This window comes from Diaporthe citri (assembly GCF_014595645.1).
Source record: "Diaporthe citri strain NFHF-8-4 chromosome Unknown scaffold_4, whole genome shotgun sequence".
Taxonomy (NCBI): domain Eukaryota; kingdom Fungi; phylum Ascomycota; class Sordariomycetes; order Diaporthales; family Diaporthaceae; genus Diaporthe; species Diaporthe citri.
In genome coordinates this window covers 4,191,864-4,215,943 of record NW_025064849.1, presented here as the reverse complement: position 1 = coordinate 4,215,943, position 24,080 = coordinate 4,191,864, and the positions used below count along the sequence as shown (strand labels likewise).

The following is a 24,080-nucleotide window of genomic DNA, read 5'->3' as shown; positions in this document are numbered from 1 at the left end:
GCCGCTCTTGTTCTCACTCAACACTTGCCTGCATCGTTCTGCGAGCATGTAAGCAGGACTGCTCATAAGCCAGAAGTCTGCTACTGGAGAGCCGTCAGCTGCTGCATTCCGCAATCAGACCTCACTTGAGGCCTTTGACAACAATACTGAGCATCAAAGAGCATCAAATTAGCTGTCGCCAGTTTCATAACAGGCAAAGACCGCCTGTGATCTCACAAAGAGCCAGATGCTCGGTCCTGGTGCTGGCCTGGGCCAAATACGGGAGCGTTCGGATTGATCACCTTTGCGCGATTCAATAAACCCCCTGACATGCCGTCTAATTTAGTATTGTACAGTCGCAAACTTTTCGGATAGGTATCTAGGTTGGTAAGAAAGGTCTAGTGCCGCAGTCCTCATGGATCGAATTATCGCGTGGATCTGCTTGTTTGCTTCGGCCAGGCCACCCATCGTTCCGCAAATACGCCGGACCTTGTCGCATAGGGATCGTATCGCCTCCCCGCAAAAGCCGCCCGCCTGCCGAGCTGTGTGAAGTTGGCTTGTCCTCTTTCCCGCCTGGTCCTAACCGCAGTTACTCCATCCCTAAGGTCTCCGATCGAAAGGCCGCTTTCACCAACTCTAAGGGCTTTCCTTGACCAAAGCGTTGAAGTATGCCTCCAGGTCGAAGTTCGAGCTCATCGGATCTTGGTTGACTGCTTTCGCACGTAAGCTTGCATTCTTCCTTACCCAGAGTCGATGCACTGTCCGTTGAGCGCTCAAGCACGACGCTCTGGTATGAATCTGGAGGTCGATACTCACGTCCGCCAGTTGTGGAGCCCAGGGGTGCTGGGTTCTTCTTCTTCGCGAACTCCTCCTTGGCCTTCTGTATTAATTGCTGCTTGTGCTCATAGTCCCGCTTCTCCGAAGCTACCCTGTTGGCCGCGTTGATCGATCTCTGGTGAGAAAAGCCGTAGAACACGCCGAAGGCCAGGGCTGAGTACCGGAGTACCTGGAGGATAGATCTCTGTCAGCATCGCTTCTTCCGGTGCCACATCTCTGGCGTCGGCGACGAGATGCGGAGGGGGCTGGGTTGTGGTCGTGCGCGAGGGCTATGTCACGAAGTGCGCCATAATGACATACGTTGACTCCTGATGTGGCAGACATTGGGAGATGTGACGGCGCCTCGCGACCGCTGGTGACACAGGGTGAGAAGGACTGAAAAACAGATCGCGGGGCGGGCAATTGATGTCAATTGACCCGGTTGGGATGGTCGTCGAGCCGAGTCGAGGGGATACGGATGTCGATTAGGAGCTGGGGCGTTGCGAAGTTTGTCTGTCGGGAATTTTCGCCGGGCAGAGCTCCCAAAGCCAAAGCAGGCTTGCCAGGATGGGGATGGCTGACCACCGAATGAACGAACGGGCTGGCAGAGAGAGGAAGAGCGAGCACGGACGTTCCCGGTTGTCGGATGACGCCCGGGGCGTGCAGCTACGACCACTGAGCCAGAGCAACCCAACGGTAAGGACCCGTAACCAACTCCTCTTTAGCGCTACCGGCGCATGCGCCCCCCTGTCGCGAACGCGCTGTTGACATTGGAAACCAAGGGAGCATTGAACACATGAGGAGCAAAGCACCCCAGATACAAGGCGATCATCCAACTTCACATCAAAGGCTCAACAAACACGACACAGACCGCAGTTCCAAAGAGCTTTTTGAAAGACTCCCTTCCTATTGATGATCCCGAGAATCCTGGAAATGGGCTGTTGAACGGCAGCACACCGCACCCGCAATGCAACAACGTCGGGACGAGATTCTCGCGAAGAAGGCGAAGCTCGCCGAGCTCAAGCGCCAGAGAGAGCTTCGCGCCACCCAGAATGGACCAGGTCGCCCAAGTTTCAGCGGCAGCGATGTCAGGAGCCCCCCATCCACACTGTCGACTCCAGGGCCGACCTTTGCTGACCAGCAACACAGTTGATCTCCCCGGCGCCTGCCCGGGCTGACAATCGTCGGGAGATCGAGTCCCTGATCAACAGTCTAGTCGGCGAGAGCCGGCCTGGGTCTGTCACTACAGGTGGCGCTGCATCGCCAGCGCATCGAGGAAGCCGCCCCAACAGTGTCCTGAGTGCTGGAGAGACCAGCAACGGAGCCATCTCGGAGTTCACGTCACCGCCCGGCATCGATATCCCGGCCCAGACGGTGTATAGCCAGCCACAGACCCTGAGCACGGTGCCCTTGACGACGATATACGAGTGCCCACCGTCACCAGTCAAAGAGATATTCTCCTACAGCAAGGGTGTGCAGACGTCGGAGGACCTGTTTCCGGCAGCGGCACGACCACGCGCCTTCTCGCTCGAATCCTTGCCCGAGGATGCGTCGTCGACACCCAATAAGCGCATGAGCAGGAGGGAGCGAGACAGGGAAGAAGAGCTCCGGCAAAAACTCCGGAAAGAAATCGAAGAGGAGCTGCAAGCAGCGAAGGACCTGACGGCAGAGGGCGACGTGAAGAAAGCGGCCTTGCCGGACTCGAGTTTCGCTACCAGGACACTGACAAATGACGAGCTCAATGCGATCGTCGCATCAGACGAGTTTGTGGACTTTTTTGACCGATCACTGAAGGTCATCGAAAAGACTCTGGATCAATATGACGTTTTGACAGATTACACGCTAGGAGCGCAGGACATCGAGGACGAGGACGAACAAGGCAACGTCGGGGGCAAAGGCCGCCGCAAGGTCAAGGAGATACGGCAATTTTATGACGAGCGATGGTCCAAGAAGCGCATGGTCAGCGCCATAGACTTCTCCCCAAAGTTCCAGGAACTCGTTCTGGCGTCTTACACAAAGAACCCCTCGGCACCGCACGAGCCCGACGGGGTTGTTCAAGTTTGGAACCTGAACCTGCACGATCGACCCGAGTTTGTGTTCCACGCACAGTCCGACATCCTCACCGCCAAATTCTCACCTTTCCACCCCAACCTCATCGTGGGAGGGGCATACAGCGGACAGGTCCTGCTCTGGGACACGAGAGCTCGCTCTGCGCCTGTACAAAAGACACCGCTTACCGGCTATGGACACACACATCCCGTGTACGCTGTTGACATAATCGGCACACAAAATGCCAACAACATCATATCATGCTCCACCGACGGCACGGTATGTGGATGGGCCGTTGACATGCTGGCACAGCCTGCGGAGACTCTCAACCTGCAAGCTCCGCCACCCAACAAGACCGACTACATCAGCCCTCTCTGCCTGTCCTTCCCACAGGCCGACCCTACCTTCTTCCTGGTCGGGACGGAGGAAGGCACCATCTTCCCGTGCCACAGGTATGACCGCGCTGGAGCCAAGGCTGGCGTTGATCCACGGGTCAGCTACAAGGGCCACGCCGCGCCTGTCATGTCCCTCGACTTCCACCCAGCCAGGGGCCCGGTTGACCTCGGCGACCTCGTCATCTCTAGCAGTCTGGACTGGAGCGTAAAGCTTTGGAAGGTGCGGGCACCGGCCACGACATCCGGCATCGGTGGTGCTGGTGCTGGAGGCGAGGGTGCGGTTTCTCACCTGATGGATTTCGTCCGCGAGGATGTGGTTTACGACGCCGCCTGGTCGCCCATCAAGCCCGGCGTCTTCTCGCTCGTCGATGGCGCGGGCTGGCTTGAGCTGTGGGACATCACCGTAGAGACGGAGGAGCCGGTGGCGAGGATCAGCCCCAGCTCGAGGAAGGACAGCCGGGCCATGTTGTCCAAGAGCTTGAACAAGGTGAAGTGGGAACAGCAAGAGGGCAAACGGTTGGCCGTTGGCGGCATTGATGGCGCCTTGACGGTGTTTGAGGTCGGACCAGACTTGGGTGGCAAGGAGAACCTGAAGAATGAGGAGTGGACCAACGTCAAGAAATTGGTGAACAGGGTCGAGGCGGTTGGTGTGAACGGTGCGACGGAAATGTAGGGGCGATGAAAGGGATCATGTCGGACCGCATAATCTCGTCGAGATGTGCCTGCTTTGGACACAAAGCTCGAGGTGCGAGGGTGCTTCTGGCGTCATTGAGCTTTATGAATATACCCCAAGTACAACCAAGATGTTCTCAGAGTTAGCGAAATGCACCCATCCTCATTTCAATGTTGGGCATTGCATACAGCACTGGTGGTGATATGCAGAACCCCGGCCTGCGTTATGTAATCTCCATCGGGATTGGTGGACCAGCTAGCTTTGAATTTTGGGGACTGCAGGGGCGGGTCTAGCAGGCAGGTAGGCCAAGCGAGCGACACCCGTCTTTACGAATTTTTTTTTGGACTCTGCCATCATCCACTTGTGTCCAGATTCTCTCAGGACATTATTTCCATTCACACCCACAACTGTTTGGGGCATTTCTTCATTGTTTCCGAGGCCAAATAATTTCAATCAGTCAAAATGTTCGTCGCTACAATTCCTACCAGCCCTGCCGTCCTGGTGTGCAATCGGTCGAATAAGCTAACAGCCAATGTCTTTTTAACAGGAACTCCTTCAGACGCGCCGCTTTGAGGGCCGCCGTTTCGGCGTCTCGCGCCCCGGCCATCAAGGTCCAGATGCTCGGAGTCGCGACACAGATCTCTGCACCGAGAATAGTCGTCCCTGCTGCTGTGCGCTGCTTCTCCCAGACCCTGCGCGTGGCCAACGAGGAGCCTGCCACCAACATCGCCGAGGGTTAGTACTTCAGAGACCCGGCAGAAATGACCTTAGGGCGTGACGTCGCCACCCACAAGTTGCTGACAAACTTTCTGCAGCTGAGAAGGCAGGTCCTAACGGAGAGGAGCCTGGTCATGGGCTTTTCGTCCGGAACATGGTGTTCGAGGCGAATGAGGACCACCTGAGGGAAGCTTACGAGAAGTACGGCGAGGTCACCAAGGCTGTTATTGCCCGAGATGCTCGCGGTCTCAGCAGAGGGTATGTTCATGGCCCAATCGCAGCAAGACACAGACCCAGGCGCGTTTGCTTGCTAACCGAACCCCTTTCTGCAGGTATGGCTTCGTATGGTTCACCGATAAGGAGGCTATGGAGAAGGCCGTCGCCGGCACCAACTCGTCATTCTGGCACGGACGTCGCATCCAGGTCTCCCCCCGGACACCCAAGGCCAACAGGAGCGACCACGGCATTGGACCAACCAAGTCCCTTTACGTCGGCAACATCCCTTACGAGACGACCGACGCCGAGCTGAACCGCATCTTCCGCGAGCTGGACAATGTGACCGACGTCCGTGTCGCTGTTGACCGCACCACTGGTTGGCCCCGTGGTTTCGCCCACGCCGATTTCGCCGACGTCGAGTCGTGCAAGGTGGCGAAGGACAAGCTGCAGGGTACTACTATCGGTGGCCGGGAGCTGAGGCTCGACTTTGCTTCTGAGGTCGTCAAGTCCAACAACAGGCGATAAACGACTATGAGGATGGAGCAAACGGTGGGGGTGGAGAGGGTGCGACACAGAATGGATAGGACCGGGCAGAGCGGCTACGCGCAGTGGATTTTCTTGCGTGAGACAGGACCAGCGCCTTGAGCTGTTCAGCCTCATGGCTGTCGACGAGAGTCGGATACCCGGAGAGCAGCCTTCACCACATTTACCGAGGCCGGTGAGATCACAGCAGGGCGAGCCTGCTGAGCGTGGCGAGGGAGCATGTCCCTGGTACAGAGTCACGAACCATCTTAAAATGTACATTTAGAGAGCTCAACTAGACCTGGTGGGCGGCGTTCTCGGCGTCTCTCGTCGGGGATTTGCTACGGCGCTCTCAGGTTTATGTAGTGCACGAATCCCGAACGATGAGAAGAAATCCCCCCTTCTGAACTCCGACTGTGCCAAATCTGCTTTATATTATGGGAGTGGATTCATGCCAGCTGTTATGGGGTGGTTGGTTGACTGCTTACGAGCTTGAACCTGCCTAGGTAATTATTTGGTCTGCCTCGACACAATCGACACTCATTTGGGTAGAAGCTAAGAAAGTTCAGGTTTGTACGACCAGACCTACACGGGTGCTCAGATTATGTGTAACGAATGTAGACATCTGCTGTGCCGAGACTGATGCATGGTGTCCCGATTTGGGCAGGGTTGAGTACACGCAGTATGGGTTCCTTCGCAGCCAGCGTCGGAAGCTCGCAACTGCCTCGGCAAGTTTTAAGCTTCCGGCGCGCGTTCGGCTGGGATTCTGCGGGAAATGGGCCATGGCCGGCCCACGTCCCCAAGTTTTGCCCCTCACATGCGCAGCTCAGCGGATAGTAATGTTTCCTCCCGCCTGCTCCATCCCCTCGCCTTCGAACCATCTCAACATCCCACATCAGCTTTTCACATACCTGCAGGTGTCTCTCTTCACTCGAAGTTCCTGGGCAAGAGACATCACTCCATCCGAGGCGCCTAGGTTCAACCCCGCAGCGTCCACCCGCCCTCCTCTCACATTATTAATTGCATCTCCCACTCGTTCTCAGCACGGCCCATCCGAGATCGACACTTCCACCACAACACCCTACGCAAAGACACACGCCCACAACACAATGTCGTTCCTTTCAGGAGGAGCCGAGTGCTCGACCTCAAACCCCATCGGCCAGCTCAGCAAGCATGCCCAGCAAGACAACAGCCTCCAGCGGGACCGCTTCGCCAACAACGGCCCGGGCAGCTCTGCCCAGGGCTTCCGAACCAGCGCCGGCCCGAGCACCCCGGCCCTCGATGGCCAGATGAACGCCTTCATGCAACAGAACCCAAACATGCCCGAGATGGCCTTCGACCGGTTACAGAGGCCAGGGCCTGGCGGCGGACAGATTCACATTGACCCTCCCCACCAGGGCGTCCATCTGCGGGCGCAGTCGGCTTCGCCGTCTTTTTCGCCGTCCTTCTCGCCAGACGAGTTCGCAAAGTTCCAGCAGGCAAACCGCTCCGTCGCTCAGAGGTCGAGCCCCGCGCCACAACAGCAGTCGATGGCAGTGTCAACCTTCCAGCGACCAATGATGGGCAGTGGTATCTACAGCCCGATGTCGTCCGTGGGCATGATGCAGCAGCCTGGCATGTACGGTGGCATGTCCATGTATTCTCAACAAGCCCCGATCCAGGCCGACGTCAAGGGAAAAGGCAAGGAAGTCGAGACCGAGGAGTCCACACAGGAGCTACAGAAGAAGTTCGAGGAGCAGTTCAACCTGCACGAGGACACAGACGGAGTCGAGGAAATAGAGCGCGATCTTAACGCGATGGACGAGAAACTGATGGAGTCTGAGACGGGCTTCGGGGACTTCGAGTCGATATGGAAGGGCATCCAAGACAACGAGGCCGCCATGCGAGATATGCCGGAGCAGGACCTCGACATCAAATGGGGCGATGGCTTGGACTCGTGGAACCCGGGCCGGGGCATGTCCGCAGACCCCCTCATCGAGGATTACTTGTTCGAGGAGGACAACCTGTTCAAAGACCAGGCGAATCCGTTCGAAGAGGGTGTGCGGATCATGGACGAGGGTGGCAACTTGTCCTTGGCCGCACTGGCTTTCGAGGCTGCCGTTCAGAAGGATGCATCACACATCGAAGCATGGGCTCGATTAGGCGCAGCACAGTCACAGAACGAGAAGGAGGACGCCGCCCTCCGCGCATACCAACGAGTCCTGCAGCTCGACGCCAACAACCTCGACGCTCTCATGGGTCTTGCGGTATCATACACAAACGAAGGCTACGACAGCACAGCTTACCGCACGCTAGAGCGCTGGCTCTCGGTCAAGTACCCACAGGTGATCTCCCCCGACAAGCTGTCCGACCCAGCAGACATGGGCTTCACGGACCGCGCAGACCTACACTCCAAGGTGACAGACCTGTTCATCCAGGCGGCTCAGTTCGCCCCCGACGGCGAGCACATGGACCCGGACGTTCAGGTCGGGCTGGGCGTGCTGTTCTACGGCAGCGAGGACTTCGACAAGGCCGTCGACTGCTTCGAGGCCGCCCTTAAGAGCAGCGAGATGGGCATGGCAAACCAGCGGAACCAGCGGCACCTCCTCTGGAACCGGCTCGGCGCCACGCTGGCCAACAGCGGGCAGAGCGAGCAGGCCATCCACGCCTACGAGCAGGCCCTTGTCCTGCGGCCCAACTTCGTCCGCGCGCGGTACAACCTGGGCGTCAGCTGCATGAACATCGGCTGCTACGAACAGGCGGCCGGCCACCTGCTGTCGGCGCTCGACATGCACAAGATGGTGGAGAAGGCCGGCCGCGAGAAGGCGAGGGAGCTGCTGAGCGGGACCGGCGACGGCGGCGACGTCAGCGAGGAGCACCTCGACCGCATGACGACGCAGAACAGGAGCACCACGCTCTACGACACCCTGCGCAGGGTCTTCACGCTCATGAGCCGGCGCGACCTGAGCGAGAAGGTCGTCTTCGGCGTCGACCCGGACGTGTTCCGCCCCGAGTTCGAGTTCTAGGCGGACTGCGAGGCCGGCGTGCTGGGGCAGACCATCTTGTGGGACGTGGTCAAACGGCGCAGACCCGCGCGCAGGTGCGTCCAGGAGCATAAACGCACAACAGAGATCCATGTAGTCATGGATCTGTCGTGCAACGGCTGCATCGCGGCGGGGTGGACTGGACACATTAGTTGCCGTCACGCGCACCTACCGGGTTACGAGTGGATATGGCACTTTCGGGGCCGCTTGCGTCGCCTGTGAAGAAGAGCCAGCAAAACCGGTGGGCACACTTTCATGATCAATAGCTCAGGTTCTGAGCATCGTTTGTGTGGGCTGAACGGAGCTGCTGAAATGCCCTGCCTTCTCTAGATAATCCTGTTGGCATCCATGATCGCATCTTCTCTCACCAGGCACAAAGACCTAAAACAGGGAGACATCCACTATATTTCACTAGCGGGAGGAGGGAGCATCAAAGTACACGGTACGTGTACACTTTTGTATATCTATGGGTATCAACCAGATTCGAGGCAAGAGCTTCCTCAAGCAGCAGGCAAGCAAGAAAATGTGTTCAGTTCCGTGACGGACATAGCTGTCCTCCACTTTGAAGCGGCTTCCAGACCGCAGTGCCTTCGTAACCATGAACTGTCATCGATGGACATTCACCATGATGTACATCCGTGGGTGCTCTCCCTGGTGGCACCACGAGGTACCGTCCCTGAGCTTCCCTCCTCAGCAAGCTCCACTGGACACACTCGTAGTGGTCACGTAACAAGGTAGTGCCCATATCACCATGGTCCAAAATGCCGGGCAATGCTACCACCTCACTTGACGCCAATAAACGCAATTCCGTTCCTTGCCCTCTGCGCCGCCTTCTTGAGGGCCTGCTCCTCGCGGTCAGTCCACTTGACGCCCAGCTGGTCCCACTTGGACCCGGGCGTGTTGTACTCCCGCTTCCACTGGGCGTGCATGGCCTGCAGTCTGCTCATCTCGCGCGGGTCGCCGCTGCCGCTGAGCACGATGAAGGCCGTGCAGGGCGGGAGCGCGTCGTGTATGCGCCTCAGCCTCTCCGCTAAGCTGCTAAGGCAGGTCTCGAGGACCGATTTCTCCTCCCTCGGAGACACGGAGCCGGATGCGTCCTTTTGCTCGGGCGCCGCCAGGCTGTTCATATCGAGGACAGCGTTGCTGAACACGGAGTCCTTCGAATCCGCGCTAGAGTTGGTTGCGAAAGGGTTGTTCTTGGACGCCGCGTGCGCGTCCTCCAGCGCCTTGGGCGGTCCCGCGGCATCGTCGGCGTCCGTCTTTGCGCGGTTCCACCAGCCCTGGAGGGCCTCGAGCTCGCGCATCCTCGCCCAGACGAAGTCTACCCCTCCACCCTTGACCATCGCGCCGTCCGGGTCTCCCCTCACCGCGCGGAGCACCTTCTCCTCCACTTCCGCATCGCTGTTGCAGCCGTCCAACACGACGTCCGCCAGATTGGCAACACTGCGCTTGGCATCGCCCCAGTCGACGGCCGCAGTGGACTTGCCCGTCGGAGCGCCCCCAGCCGCACCGTGGCTGCCTTGGGCTTTGTAGCTGACACCGGCGCGCCCGAGGCGCTTGAAGAGGTTCTCGCCGGATGCCTCGCCTGCGGCCCAGGCCTTGCCCTTCTCGCACTTCTTCTTCACCAGATCCAGGCACGTCCTGGCATCCTCGGTGCTGTCGTGGCCGCTGCTGATGTTGTCACCCTTTTGCACCTCGCGGTTAAGGTACTTTTGGGCGAGCCATTTCAGGGAGTGCTTGAACGGTTGGCCTTTGGGGTGTGGGAAGATGACAGAGGTGTCAACGATGAAGGGGTGTGTCATCTTGAGAGCTTTCATGTCTGAGTCGAGAGAGTGGCCGACGAGTATCGACCGTGGTGTGATTAGGGCGACCAGGCGTTGCTGTATGTCAGCCAGGGTTGTCGTCACTGGGTCGAGCATCTCCTTGGTGATGCCTGAGAACCGCGTCACATAGTCCGTGATGGGCTTTTCTGGTTTGACGAGCTCGTCGAGGACTACTTTGCCGTCCCAGTTGACGACGCTGATCCTTGTAAGTGAGAACTCTTTCTCTCCTGTCATGCACATCTCACAGTCGATGGCCAAGACCTCTCGGCCGGCGGTGACACTGCCTTGTTGTATTTCGTTCTCAGGGACATCACCATGTTCGAATTTGTCCACCTTGGTGTGAGTCCAGTCTTCTGGGTCTACAAAGGCTTCCCGCTGCAGGTCTGGCAGTAGGCATGGGTGGATAGAGAACCCATTTTCAACATATTGCTCCGGCGTTAAGATGAACTCGGTGATGCGAGTCCGCACGTTCTGCCAGCCCTGTGGATCTCTGACCGGCTTGGGCCCCTTCTTCCCCTTGTCATCGGCAGCCTTTGGAGCAGGTGCGGTAAGGAAGGTGACAATGGGAGAATGCAGGCGACCCTGCTTGTCGTCGCCAGTGGCTCTCACCGGCCAAAGGTAGGGGAATATGCGAGCGAAAGGCTTGAGAGCCTCTGGCAGCTTTTCCTCCGACAGAGGACGTGGGTAGTAGTCATCGGGTGATGTGACCAGTCGCTCGACCGCTTGGGCGGGCGTCTTGGAGTTGTAGACGGAGAAATCCACGTTCTGCTTGAACATGGCCTCCTCCAACCCAGGTACAAGTACAGTGACGATCTTTCTGAACTGTGGCCTGTGCTTGACCGAAACCCATTGAGGAGCTGTGCCGTCGGCCATGATATACAGGACGAGGTCCCTCAACTGGTTGAGGTTGACCTTGGACTGGAGCCTTGCCTGATTTGAGAAAGTGATGGACGGGTAGTTGGATCCTTCTGGCTTGGGAGTCTTCTTAGATTTCTTGGTGGGGCGACGCTCGACAGTCTGCCAGTCACCACCACCGTTCTCATCTTGTGGCCCGTCGTCCCTGGACCGTTTCACCCCAACGCTGGATCCACTGTGTGATGAGGCAGAGGCATTGTCGTGAAGTTTTGCGGCGGCGGCAGAGGACGACTCGCCGTTAGAGGCATTGGCCATTGTCTCATCCATGTTGGAAGAGGGTGAATTGTTACTGGAGTGTATGATAGCCCTGCATTCAAGTATGTGCAGCGTGGTCCAGATGCACGAGAGTTGTGTGAGGTGGTGATGAGTTGATGGTGAGGGTGGTGAGAGGTAGGCAGGCAAGCAGGCAGGCAGCTCCTGGGCTTGCCCGAAAAAGTTGGCTTATCTTATCGCATTTTTAAGTCGGTGCATGATCTACAGGGACCTTCCTTCTGAAGCGTGTGCTTCTTTATGCACCTAACCCACTGAATAGCACTGCAATGATTACGAGGGACGCTATAAACTGTACGGTATGGGTATGTAAGTTGCTTAGTTGTTAATTACGCTTAGAAGGCAGTGCCTTTAATGTTTTAAGCTGCAACGCTGCTTATATAAGCAGCTGCTTGCCCGCTATTTACGAATCTATATTATCCCCTTCCCTAAATAAATTATCCTTAATCTTATTATATAAATTATATTCTTTAAAGGAAAAGTAGGATATATGCTTAATATTTAGTTTATACCCTTATTAAATAATTATTTCTTCTTATTATTATAATAAATAATAAGGTAGCGTAATAATAATATACCTTTACTTATTTTAATAATTTATTTTTTAATTTAATTGCTTTTATAAAGATTTATTAAAAAAATAGCAGCCTTTAAAGGATAACTTTTTAAATAAGGAAGTTTTAAGTTTAATTCTTAATTTAATTAATTTCCTTTTTATCTTTTTTTTAATTAATTAAATAAGAAAAATATAAGTTGCTTAAAAATAAGGTATTTAATTAAGTTAATAAAATATTAATAAATAATTAATAATAGCTAGCAAGCTATTATTTCTTATCTTTAATTAAGTTGCATTAATTAAGTAATTTAATTATAATTACGTTAAAGCATTATTTTATTAATATATTATAAGCTTTTAATAAGGTAATTATTTATAATATATATTAAAAAAAGGTTTATATTATTATATATATTTTTAAGTATAATATTGCTAAGATTGCGAAAAGTATAAGTATTGCTAATATAATAAGCAGTAATAACTTAAGAATTATTATAATAAGGCTTATGCTTATAAATATATTAATATACTTATAAAACTTAATTATTAAGAGTAAATATACATAGCAATGCCTTACCCTTTTAAAGAAATACTTAAATTTAATTATAAAAAGCTTTTAGCCTTATAATATAGTTTTATGCTAATAAAGCCTTATATTTCTTAATTAATTGCTTTATAAAGTTATTATCTTTTTGCTTTATAAGTTTTTATATATAAGTAATATAAAGTTTATACTTTAAAGGTAATAATATATTAAGAAAAAGGAAATAAGGGCTATATTTATTTAACTTTAAGATTTAATTATATAGCATAACTACTTATTATATTAAAGCTTAAATATCTTAATTTAAATTAATTAACTACTTTTATAAGATTATATGCTTTAAGTCTTTATTAACCTTTTTAATTTTATTATTGCCTTTTAGCTTAATTAATATAATTAAGCATAGCTTTAATTTATATTAATAATATTAAGCTAAGGTAGCCTTATTAATAAAGTAATTAATATTATTAAAAATTTATTTATTAAGTATATTAAAGATATTAATAATCTTATTTAATAATAAGAAAGTATTTTTAAATTATTAATTTAATATAATCTTTACCTTAATTTATTTAATAATATATTTAATAGCTATTAAGATTAATATATTATTAATTAATATAAAGTTAATAGCTTATTTTATTAATAAAGTTAATAATATAATAAGGTTAAGGTTTAATAATATTAAGTTAAGCATCTTTATTAGCTAATATTTTATATACTTAATAATAACTTATTAAATAGTAAAAGTAATTTTAAGGTATTAATACTTCTTTAATATCTTTTAAAAAATATTATTAATTATTAAATAGCTATATATTAAATATAGCTTTTTTATAATTATAAGCAAGTTATTATACTTTAAAATTAATAAAAAAAGTATTATTTTTAAAGCAATGCTAATATTATAAGGAGGATTATTAAATTATTATTTATATATATAAATCTTGCATAGCTATTCTTAAATAATTATAAAGTGCTTCTTTACTTATTTTAAGTTAATAATAAGGAGGAAATTAGTTTTTTTTTAAAGGTATTTAAAGATTACTTATAAATTTACTTAATTAAGCTTATAAGGGTGTTGGATTTATTTAGGCAGGTTCCTTTCCTTTCCTTATTTAAAAATAAGTAAAGTAAATTTAAAGATTATATTTTTAAGTAGCCTAGAAAGATAATTAATAAAAATATTAATTTTGCTTATATAATATATAATATAAATGCTATAGTGCTTAATAATATTAAGGAAATATATAATCTTTAATAATTAATTAGCCTTTATATTAAGAGTTTTAAGAAACTTATAATTTATAAGAATAATAATTTTTATATTTTAAATTTAATGGAATTAATATTAAAGTATTAATAATATATTAAAAAGTTTTTGCTTTTAAGCAAAGTATTATATTTATATATTTATTAACTTCTTTAAGAAGTATAAGATTAAATGTAAAATAGATTTAGTTTTATATAAATATAGCTAAAAAAAAGTAGTGTTTATAAAGCCTTAATTAATATTTATTTTTATTATAAAAGGGAGTTATTAATTAAAAGTTTTAATAATTAAAAGAGTAATAATAATATTATAAATATTTTATTATTATTACTATGCTATTTTTAATAAGGTAATTAGCTAATCTTTAAAACTATTAATATAATTAATTAAAGTATTAATTTTTTTAAAGTATGCTTATATTAAGTTTTAAAGATACTTAGCAGCATTAATAAAGTCTTAAATTTCCATGGTTATAATTAGCATAAGCTAATTATAAATAGCTATAATTTTCGCTAGGTTTGCTATAATGTCTTCTTTTAAGATAAGGTAGCTTAAAAATATACTTTTATAAATAAAGAGGAAGGTTTTTTAAGTATTAAGGATAAAATTATAATAATATAGTTATTAAAAGATTATAAGTAAATATTTATATAATTATAGCATAAAATTTGCTTATATAGTAATATTATTTAAAAGGCTATATATAATATTTTAAAGGTTTTAAAAGATTTCCTTAATAAAAGCTTAAAAGGTAGTTAGGGTATTACATAAGCTAAACGGCATTATTAATTATTTATATAAGCTAAAGAAAGTAATAAATGCTATTTTTTTAATATTTATATAATAAATATTAATATATTAAAAGCTATTCTTTAAGTTAATAAAAATATAATATTTATAACTTGTTATATATTAAATTTAATTTATTACATTAAGCATAAAGTATATATATTTCTTAATATGCTTATTAAGCTTTTAATAGTTATAATAAAAACGTTAAATTATTTATTATAATTTAAGTGCATTTTAGCTTAAGGGGATAAGTTTCTTTAAAATTAAATATAAAGTTAATACTTAAGGGCTCTTACTTTTTTTAATTAATATTTCTTTATATACCTTAATGAAATTATAAATAACTTATCTTTATATTAAATTAAATTACTAAAGAGGTTAATGGAATGGTAGGTTATTATTAATATTAATGCAATGCTTGGTTTTTGTTAAAAGGTTTACTTAATGCTTCTTTAGGTTAAATAGTTTAGGGAACTTAGCATAATATTCCTTAAGATAGCGTTAAACTTAAGGGTTATTTATAAAAGTATTTAGGTGCTATTTAAGGGCAAGAGGCTGGGTATTTATAGCTAGGAAAGCCGTTTCCTTTATTAAGTATATTAATTATTAATGAATAAATAGGATTAATTTTAGTTAATAAGGAAATATAAATAAGTAAATAATATTTTATAAAGTATAGTGGATTATTTATTAATAAAAGATTATTTTCTTAAATATTAACTTTGCTAAAAAAGTATTATTAAGAATAACTTTATAGAAAATAATAAATTAACTTATAAGGCTAGTTTTTATAATAAAATAGGCTATTATAAGAATATCTTTAATAATGCAAGGATTCTTGCCTTTAATTCCTTTTATATAAATAGGATAAGAAAAATTATATAAGGTAAATTATGCTGCTAAAGATTTAAAATAATAATAAATAGCGGAATTATAATTAAAGAAGGTATTAAACTTATAGCTATTAAGAAGGCTAGCTTAAAAAATATTATAAAAAATGTTAATACCTTTATAAGCTGGTTTATTATAAATAAGTAGCGGTTAATTATTAGCACTTACTTTTATAAAGTAAGTGCCTTAGCTATTTTAATCCTTATAATTTAATTTGCTAAAAATGCCATTAAGCAGCTTATTAATATTATTATTATTATTAAATTAAGCAGCTAAATTGCAATACTCCTTATCTTTATTATTTAAGTTTAAATTAATAATATAAATATAAGTGTTTTTGCAGCTAAATAAAAATTAAAAATGGAGCTTTTTATTATGTTAAGAGGAAACTATATTATATAAGTAGGAAGCTAAGTTAATATGCTTATTATCTTTATATAAAGTGCCCTTAAGTATAATAAGGTAGCTATTATTAAGTATTATAAAGGCCTTAAGCTAATTAAGCTTAAAATAATAATTTTTTGCTTAATAGCCTTGCTTATTATAATTAAAGCATATATTATCTTTCTTATTAATTATATTAATATAAATAAGGTTGCTATTTTGCTATTTAATTATATAAATTATATATTTATTAATTTAAGGGTTAAAAATAGTGATTTATATAGTTATAATATTAATAAGTTTAATTTAAACTATTTTAAGCTTATTAATTATAATTAAGTTAACTTATAAATTATAAAAGGGAGTAAAATTATTATATAGTTAAATAATTATTTATAAGCTAATATAAATGCTTTGCTTTATTATTTTATTAATATATATTTTAATTTATTAAATAACTTTTTTAATTATTATAAAGGTAGTTATTACTTAAACCTTATTAAGGATTTTAATAAAGATATTAAGCTAATTAATAAAAATCTTATTTAATAATATTAATTAAATTAAGGGGGCATTTTATTAAGTTTTTAATAGCTTATAATAAGCATTATAAACTTTTTAAGCAAAGTTAATATATAACTTATCTTTAAAGGAAAGTAAAGTAAAAAATATTATTATTATTAAATAAAGGGCATTATACTTATTAAAGATTTAAATAATAGCTTTAATAAAGAATAATTAAATTAGCTAATTATTTATAGTTTATTAAGTAATGTTAAAAAAGTTATTAAAGAATTTTATAATTACTTTAAATAGCTATATCTTATAAGGTATTATCATTATTTATAATAAAATTTATATCTTTTTTAACTTATTAAAAATTATAATATTAATTATATTAAGGTAAAGTTTTTTTAAAATAAAAACTTTTTCTTTTATAAAAGCTTTTAAGTAAAAGTATTTATTAAGTAAAATAATTATTAAAAAGACTTTCTTAAGTTAAAAGTTAATTAAAATATAAAGATAATTTGCTTAAATATTATTAATAAAATAAAGATTAAGTTTGCTATTATTATAATAATTTATAAGCTTAAGAATAAGGATAATATTATTATTATAAAGGTATAAATTTAAGGGCTTAATGCTTTTATTTTACTTTTAAGGATATAATTAGCTTTTAATAATAAAAGTAGAAATGCTTTAAAGCTAAGTATAAAGAATATTATTATATTAATTTACCTTATTATTAATAATCTTTAATTATTCTTAAAGATTCTTTAGTTATTTATTAAATTTATTATTAATGGCTTTAAGGTTATTTATAAGGGTAATAAGGGTAATTTATATATTATTTTACTTTATAATAACCTTTTTTATAAATTAATTAATATAATTATATATAAAAGTAATTATAATGCTATAATTATTTATATAAGTAGTTATAGCATTAAAAAGAAGAGGAAAAGCTATATTAAGGTAAAGTAAAAATAATAATAATTAAAGAAAAAAAATTAATAAAAATAATATTAAATTAATAAATCTTTTATTATTAATGCTTATTTAATAATTATTTACTTTATAGCTTATTTATTAGCTATTAATAAAGAGTATTATAATGTTTATTATTATAACTTTCAATTAGCTTTATAAATATTTACTTATAAGTAATAACTTTAATATAAATATTATTATTATATAAATTAATTAATAAAGTTGCTTTTTAAAAGTAAATTATTAATAAAGAATAAGATTAATAATAATAATTTAATGGATTTTAATTACTTAAAAGGTTATTGCCTTTAAGGAAGGCTATTAATTAATAGCATAAAGGTTTATAATTATGATTTTTATTAAATAAGTGCTTTAATAAGGTTTTCTTAATAAAAATAATTATTTTTATGCTTTTTTATGCATTTAATTTATTAAATAATATTGCAATAATTATAAGGGATGCTATAAACTATATGGTATAGGTATATAGGTTGCTTAGTTGCTAATTACGCTTAAAGGGCAGTGCTTTTAGTGTTTTGGGCTGCAACGCTGCTTATGTAAGCAGCTGCCTGCCCGCTATCTACGGATCCACAAGCGCAGGGGGTCTGCGGCCCTGTTCGGCAAGTGCCGTGCCTAACCTCCCGCGGCTGCAGTGCATCATGGAACCCCGTGGGGAAGCTGCAAGACCAGGGTGTTCAATGATATCAAAACGTCACCCAACCTGCTGACCTCGTTGCTTACCGTAATCGATGGCAATCGGTTCATTCTCTTGGGGCCAACCTTACTGCTTGCTCAGCCAGAAATTTTGACGGAAGACAGCTGACGGCATTCCTGGATCTCGTCGCTCTTGTCACTTCTGACCTGGTGTACAAGAGACATGATGTCGAACCCTCAGGCTCACCTTGATTACAATGGGCGACTTACAAGCCGATTTGACAAAGCTGCAGGATCTTCTACCGTCTGAGCTGGAGAAAGCTGCCGAAGGCCACAGGTTTGAGACAGGAACGCATGTCTACTAGTTCTGCATGGTGCTTCTCAGATAGACATGAGGATGTCGACTTCAAATGGAATGTAGCAGGAAGCCGTGACGGGCTCCGGCGCTCGAATACCTGGTACAATTTGGATGACTGCCACCTTAGTAGCCTCTTCCGTCTCAACCATCAATCTCTACGAAACCGAGGTATCCTATATGCCCAATAATCAGAATGCAACCCTAGCTGTACATTGAGGTTCATCAGAGGCCGGGTGACTAGCTCTATGCTTCTGGTTGTGTCAAGCTGTGTACTGAGTTGTAGGCAACAGACGGTAAGAATCGCTGCCACACCCACTACTCAGCCGCCATTTACGACGGTCCTTTGTACGACAGATCACTTGCAATTGGAGCTGGTTTACCCGAGCCCCCCTTGAATATTGGCTGAACAATCAGGGTTGACAGCTTCTGGCAAAGTCGTTAGCCCAGAATCTAGTCTTAGACGATGCGTGGTCGCTGTGGAACCTAAGTTAGGTCTTTATCTGTAGCTACGCAGCCCATATCTCTTCTTCTTTTCTCTTCGCTTGGGGGGGGGGGTGAGGGGGATCGCGGTCGTGTAATGCCTGGGTTCAAGCTCAGCCGCTACTTACTAATGCAAGTGGTGAGTAAGATCATTTGCTTTATTCCTTTTCAATATGCGTGCTCGGTGGGCATCATCTTCGTAGACCTGTGCTTCTCTCATATACTTCGCCTGCTCCAAGAGGAATTCGTAGTCCCTCCGAATACATTGGTCAAGACTTCAGGTGTCTCGAGCCTGCCACAGCTCCGCTGGAGGTCAATCTGAGGCCAGTCAGCTCCAGATGGCCAAGGCCTTGAGTAGATACCGAGGATTCACATAGACGAGGGGAAACTGATCCACCAACAGAGATACAACCGAGTGTGGCCTTATTCTATGTCTCATTCAGCTTGTTTGCCAGACACAGACAATCCCTCTTCCTCTGTCTAATGTCTTCCAGCCCGCCTACTCGCAAGGCGGTATCACACTCAATCCTATCTACACTCCCCCACCAACCCTCAGACCATCTATGCCTTCAGTCTCTCGCTCGCCAAGTCATCCTCGGCGTCCTTAATCAAGAACCTGGGACAGACGAGCGTCAGCACAGATACACAATAACAGAAATAACGCACAGCAAACTTACTTGTACCACACGATCGTAGGCGCGATAGTCCCCAGGTGCCACAGGCTATGGGCATCGAGGCTCCCCCACAGCGGGGGAAAGTCGAACAGCTCGAGGCTCATGGCGAGCATGATCCACGCGACTGCGAATCCAGGCCACGTTGCCCAGCTGCGCCCCGTGCGCTCGTACTTGGCCCACGAATACCATGACCACATAACGTTCTGGACGAGGCCGCAGGCGACGTTGGCGGCCATGTTATAGGTGTAGTCCCACCGCCACAGCTTGAGGTAGGCGACGTGGCCCGCGTACATGCACCCGCAGAGCAGGGTCCAGGCGCGCAGGAGGCTTCGGCGCCGGGGCGCGCGGCGGTCCAGGCGGAAGTGGTGCACGACGGTGTAGTAGAGCCCGTAGAGGACGTTGGCGCCGGCCGCGAAGTAGTCGAGCTGCTCGGTGGCGGCGAAGTCGCGGGTGTGGAACACGGAGCTGAGCGCCCAGCTGGCGATGCCGACGTGCGCGAGCACCACGTAGAAGGGCCGCAGCGTGTACGACTTGGGCATGGCCGCCCGCACCTTGCGCAGCCCGTCCGCGTGCGCCCAAAGGTTGCCCAGGCTGAAGAGCACCGACAGCGGCTCCTGCATGCCCAGGAGGCGCAGGAAGGGCCATTTGCCGTAGAACTGTACCACGGGCTGGCCGGCCGACACGCGCGCCGCCGTGGTTATGTGCTGGCAGGCGTGGTCGCATTCCTGGGGGCAGTCCCAGAGGAGGAGGCGGTGGAGGAGAGCTGTGGGAGAGGTTGGCAAGGTTAGCCGGCCTGCTTGTCTTGTCTGTGGGCGCGCCAAGAACAGAGTCGAAAGGGCAATTGGGGATATGGCTCACGGATCGGAGTCTGCGGCTTGTTCGGGTCGCAGTTCTCCTGCTTGCAGACCTGCAGTGTATGTCAGCTTCAGTAACCTCAGTGGTTGCCTTGTTCGGCAGAAAGAACGTATGGCCCCTCTCCACCAGTAGTCGTCACGAACCTCGACGCATTGGCGGAACTCGGGCAGCCTGTCGCCAATGGAGGCGTGGACGCCGGCGCAGAACAGCAGCATGCAGATGGCGAGGGCGAGGAAGAGCGGCCGGGGCCGCATCCTGCCCGCTCCTGTGGTCGTCATGATATACTCATTTAATCCGCGGCAGAGCAAGATGGCGCAAGGCTACGAAGGGGAGGAGCAAAGAAGGGTATGCATGAAGAGGACAGACAGCATGCGAGCAGGGTGATGCGCGCTGAGGTGAGTGGGATTCACGTCACGGAGCTTCCGAGCCCCTGGGCGGGTTGCGGTTGCTGCCTGCGGCAGGCAGGCAGTTACTTCCTGCTCGAACTCTCCCCAGCCCTGTCAGCCTGTCGGTCTCGGGTGGAGCTCCCGCAACCCAGACCCTCGGTCGAGAGATGTGAGATTGACATCTTTCCGAGCGGGATAGGATGCCCATGACTTTCCCGCCTGCCATTGCAGAGTCTGTGCAGGTGACAGCGGCACTTCAGATGCTTAATTGTAGTTTACTGCCGCGACTCCCACTCGCTACAGTCACGCCGCGGTCTGGGCACCCGCACAGAAGTGTTGGTCCAAAAAAGCATTTGATTTGATCCACGAACCCGCTCTGTGAGCAGCGTCGCCATCGTTTTTAAAATGAGTACATCCTGGTGACAGCTATTTGTGCCTCACAGGCTCATCAGAATATATAGACATCCGTATATATAAGTGGGATTTTCCATCCACTCGAATCCAAACTCCATTTCTACCGCCCGTTTCCCGGAAGTGAGATTCATTTCACGCATGCTTCCATCTCGGTACAATCCGTAGCACAAACTCGGAACACCCCGTAAAACCGTCAAACAAACAGAAAAAAAGAGACCAGAACAAGTGAAAATCGTCAAGAATGAGAGTCGGGCTGTAGGCCGTATTGTCGACAGTACTTCCACTATGGTATCGTGGGGTCGTGAAATATCATATGTCGCCCTCATCAGAAGGGCCATCCGTGCACTTGTAACCACGGCAGACCGTGAACGCCGAGCAAGCTGTGAGCAGGATCCTGTTTCTCTTGTTCGCCTGTGGATTTGACCCGATTCGCCGTACGAAGGATGATTCCGTGGCTGCGTCAAATCATGATATCATCAAAGAAGAGCGGAATGAAAAGTATAATGTGAAAAGCAGTGAAATGCCCAGCGAATCAGAAGGGTGACTCAGACTGCCGATGAGTGGGAGTGTTGAAGTCCTTCAGGCGCTGGTCAAGGTACGCGAGCCGCGAGGCCAGGTTGATGCTGGCTGGCTCTGTTGGATGCGTCCCGCGAGGCTGATGCACCGTCGAGAAGCGCCGCGCGAACATGGCAGGGTCGAGGTCCGACGGCTGGCTGAACCTGTTGGGGACGCTGAAGCTCATCGAGCTGGAGGCCGAGAAGGGGGAGCCCAACCGCGGGGGCGTAGCGATAGGAGCCACGGCCGGTCGGGCTGTTGGCTGGGCCGAGTCAAAAGACAGTGGTGCCCGTGGCCGAGAGGCGAAGAAGGCATCCTCGGCCTTGCTCGAGTCGCCAGCGAGGATTCGAGGGTCGAGCCAGGTGTCCAGCGAAAGACTGGGCCGCTTGCGGGACTCATGAGCCTGCCGTGTCTTCCTCTTTTGTGTTGACGACCGACTGAGCCTGACCGGTGACTGCAACGTCCTTCGGGGTCCGACGGTGTGGGTCTGACGCTGGCCAACGTCGGCAGGAAGCCCAAACACATCCAGCAATGAGGTCGAAGAGCTTGGCCCGTAGCTCTTGGCGTTCACCGGTGAGCCCAGACGCCGACGCTCTACCATTGAAGGCTCCAGGTTGACATCCGGCTGTGGCACGTGGTCCAGGTTGGGTGGGATCGTCGGGGCCGGTGAGTCCGGCGCGGTGGTCAGCTGCGCAAGCGGCCCTTTAGGTGTCATGGTCTCGGAGGTGCTCATTGCCAAAGACTTTGCCATCTCCTGCGTCTCGAAAGGTGCTGTCGCGGAGGTGGGTGTCGATCGCCGGGCCCAGCGGACAGTGGCGTCGGTCAAGGGTGTAGGGCTGCGGGAGAAATAAGAGAATCGCATCTTGCCTCCATCAGGACCACGGGCCTTCTGCTTGCATAGAGCCCTCAGATGCGCTCGGGTGGCCGCAGCCGTGTGTGGCCACTGCATGAACACGCCGGACGACTCCGGCGCCGTTGGGGTCGAGCTACCGCTCCTTGCTTCCGATGCGCCCATGGCCTTGGCCACCGTCTTTGAGCCCTTCCAACTCCGGATGGCCTGGCGAGCCACCCTCTTGGACACGCCTTCTGGTGGGATGCCGCTCTTGCCGATCTGAAAGGGTGTTACGCGTGGGTCCGAGAGATACAAGTTGTATGTCGCCCAAAGGTGCCGGCTCATTGCTGGCGTCCATGGGGCCTTCCTCGCTATCCTCGAACTGCTTAGGGGCTGTACACCTTCTGTCTGGCTAGCCTCTGAGTCGACACACATGAACCTCTCCGAGTCTCCAATCTCCGGGCTGAAATGTATGTCATCGTCTGAGAAGCACGATGACAACTGACTGAAAGACGACGTGCTCGTCCGTGACCGCGCGGTGGACGGTCGAGACTCGGGCTCTGGACTCGACTCAGAGCTGCTCATCCAATCGATTGCCCAGTTCGGATATCTCGAGGGCGTCAGGGAGGGAGGGGCTCCTGGCGCAGGAGTCTTTGGTGACGAGAGTGATTGGTTATGTCCATATTGAATATGGAGACCGTCCTCGATATCTTGGCCCTCCTCCGGGTAATGCAGGTCACTCCAGGAAGGCATGACATCGGATCCGTAAGTGGCGATTGCAGGTTCCTCGACGCTCGGTATTGGCACGTCGGCAGCAGCAACTGATGCGAGGAACTGTTGTGTTGGCGCGGCGAGGTGTTGAGGATCATTGCGCCGCTTTAACCTGAGGCGTGGTCTCGGTGTAGAAGGTGCCTGGTTCTCGGCCTCTGTGGATGGTTCCGGGGTCTTCTGCGGGCCGAATCGCCCATGGCGGAGGAGTATTCCCCCTGACTCCATGTTTCCACTCATCATGTCTCAGTTTACAGTCCAATCCAGACGGCGGGGCGGGTCATGAACTCGTCAAAGCGTGTACCCGAGTCAAGGTCAAAGGGAGGAATGTTCTCAAAAGTGCTTCCAATAGCCTGCGCGCGAATGAGATGTGATGCTTGGTCCTCGAGGAGATGTTAATGGCCCCGCCAAGTAAAGAGTCCCACCAGATATGTGGTACTAATAAAGGGAAGCCCGTATCGAGTCTCGTTGAACCTCCAAAATCCGGTGGCTGGTCCGTTGTATCCCGTTTCTGTAAGACGCCACGGGCTTTTTTGGTTTGTGTCCCAGAGGCGGAAAAGACTAGCTCGTCTGATTAGATTGTGTCCAGAAACGACGCCCAAGAAAATATCATGAAAGAAACATCAGTCGTGATGAAGAGCAAAGGAAATATAAGGAAATCGAGTCGTCAAGATCGTGAAGCAGGTAGGTGAGCCGTCACAGACTGACGAGCGGGGAGAGTTGATGAACGACCCGTCGCCGTTGAGTGAAATCCGACAGATACCTAGCGAAAAAG

The 24,080-nt window shown here is 47.0% G+C and overlaps 6 protein-coding genes across 6 annotated transcripts; 2 read left to right on the top strand and 4 right to left on the bottom strand.

The window, feature by feature from the left end:
- Nucleotides 1–615: 615 nt before the first annotated feature.
- Nucleotides 616–1,140, bottom strand: INS49_010313 (uncharacterized protein; the record flags this gene model as incomplete). The annotated part of the gene is made up of 3 exons (XM_043171039.1): nucleotides 616–689; nucleotides 796–985; nucleotides 1,117–1,140. 3 exons carry the CDS (start codon nucleotides 1,138–1,140, stop codon nucleotides 616–618), a joined length of 288 nt encoding a protein of 95 aa, XP_043025604.1.
- Nucleotides 1,141–1,762: 622 nt separating this feature from the next.
- Nucleotides 1,763–5,370, top strand: INS49_010312 (uncharacterized protein; the record flags this gene model as incomplete). The annotated part of the gene is made up of 5 exons (XM_043171038.1): nucleotides 1,763–1,856; nucleotides 2,012–3,908; nucleotides 4,460–4,647; nucleotides 4,728–4,887; nucleotides 4,962–5,370. 5 exons carry the CDS (start codon nucleotides 1,763–1,765, stop codon nucleotides 5,368–5,370), a joined length of 2,748 nt encoding a protein of 915 aa, XP_043025603.1.
- A 1,106-nt stretch (nucleotides 5,371–6,476) lies between these two features.
- On the top strand, nucleotides 6,477–8,372 carry INS49_010311 (uncharacterized protein; the record flags this gene model as incomplete). Its single annotated transcript, XM_043171037.1, has 1 exon — nucleotides 6,477–8,372. The coding sequence occupies one exon, from the start codon at nucleotides 6,477–6,479 to the stop codon at nucleotides 8,370–8,372; it is 1,896 nt and encodes a 631-aa protein (XP_043025602.1).
- An 800-nt stretch (nucleotides 8,373–9,172) lies between these two features.
- INS49_010310 (uncharacterized protein) lies at nucleotides 9,173–11,395 on the bottom strand (the record flags this gene model as incomplete). The annotated part of the gene is made up of 1 exon (XM_043171036.1): nucleotides 9,173–11,395. One exon carries the CDS (start codon nucleotides 11,393–11,395, stop codon nucleotides 9,173–9,175), a length of 2,223 nt encoding a protein of 740 aa, XP_043025601.1.
- Nucleotides 11,396–19,382: 7,987 nt separating this feature from the next.
- On the bottom strand, nucleotides 19,383–20,604 carry INS49_010309 (uncharacterized protein; the record flags this gene model as incomplete). The annotated part of the gene is made up of 4 exons (XM_043171035.1): nucleotides 19,383–19,437; nucleotides 19,499–20,258; nucleotides 20,354–20,402; nucleotides 20,494–20,604. 4 exons carry the CDS (start codon nucleotides 20,602–20,604, stop codon nucleotides 19,383–19,385), a joined length of 975 nt encoding a protein of 324 aa, XP_043025600.1.
- Nucleotides 20,605–21,682: 1,078 nt separating this feature from the next.
- Nucleotides 21,683–23,533, bottom strand: INS49_010308 (uncharacterized protein; the record flags this gene model as incomplete). The annotated part of the gene is made up of 1 exon (XM_043171034.1): nucleotides 21,683–23,533. The coding sequence occupies one exon, from the start codon at nucleotides 23,531–23,533 to the stop codon at nucleotides 21,683–21,685; it is 1,851 nt and encodes a 616-aa protein (XP_043025599.1).
- Between the last annotated feature and the right edge of the window lie 547 nt (nucleotides 23,534–24,080).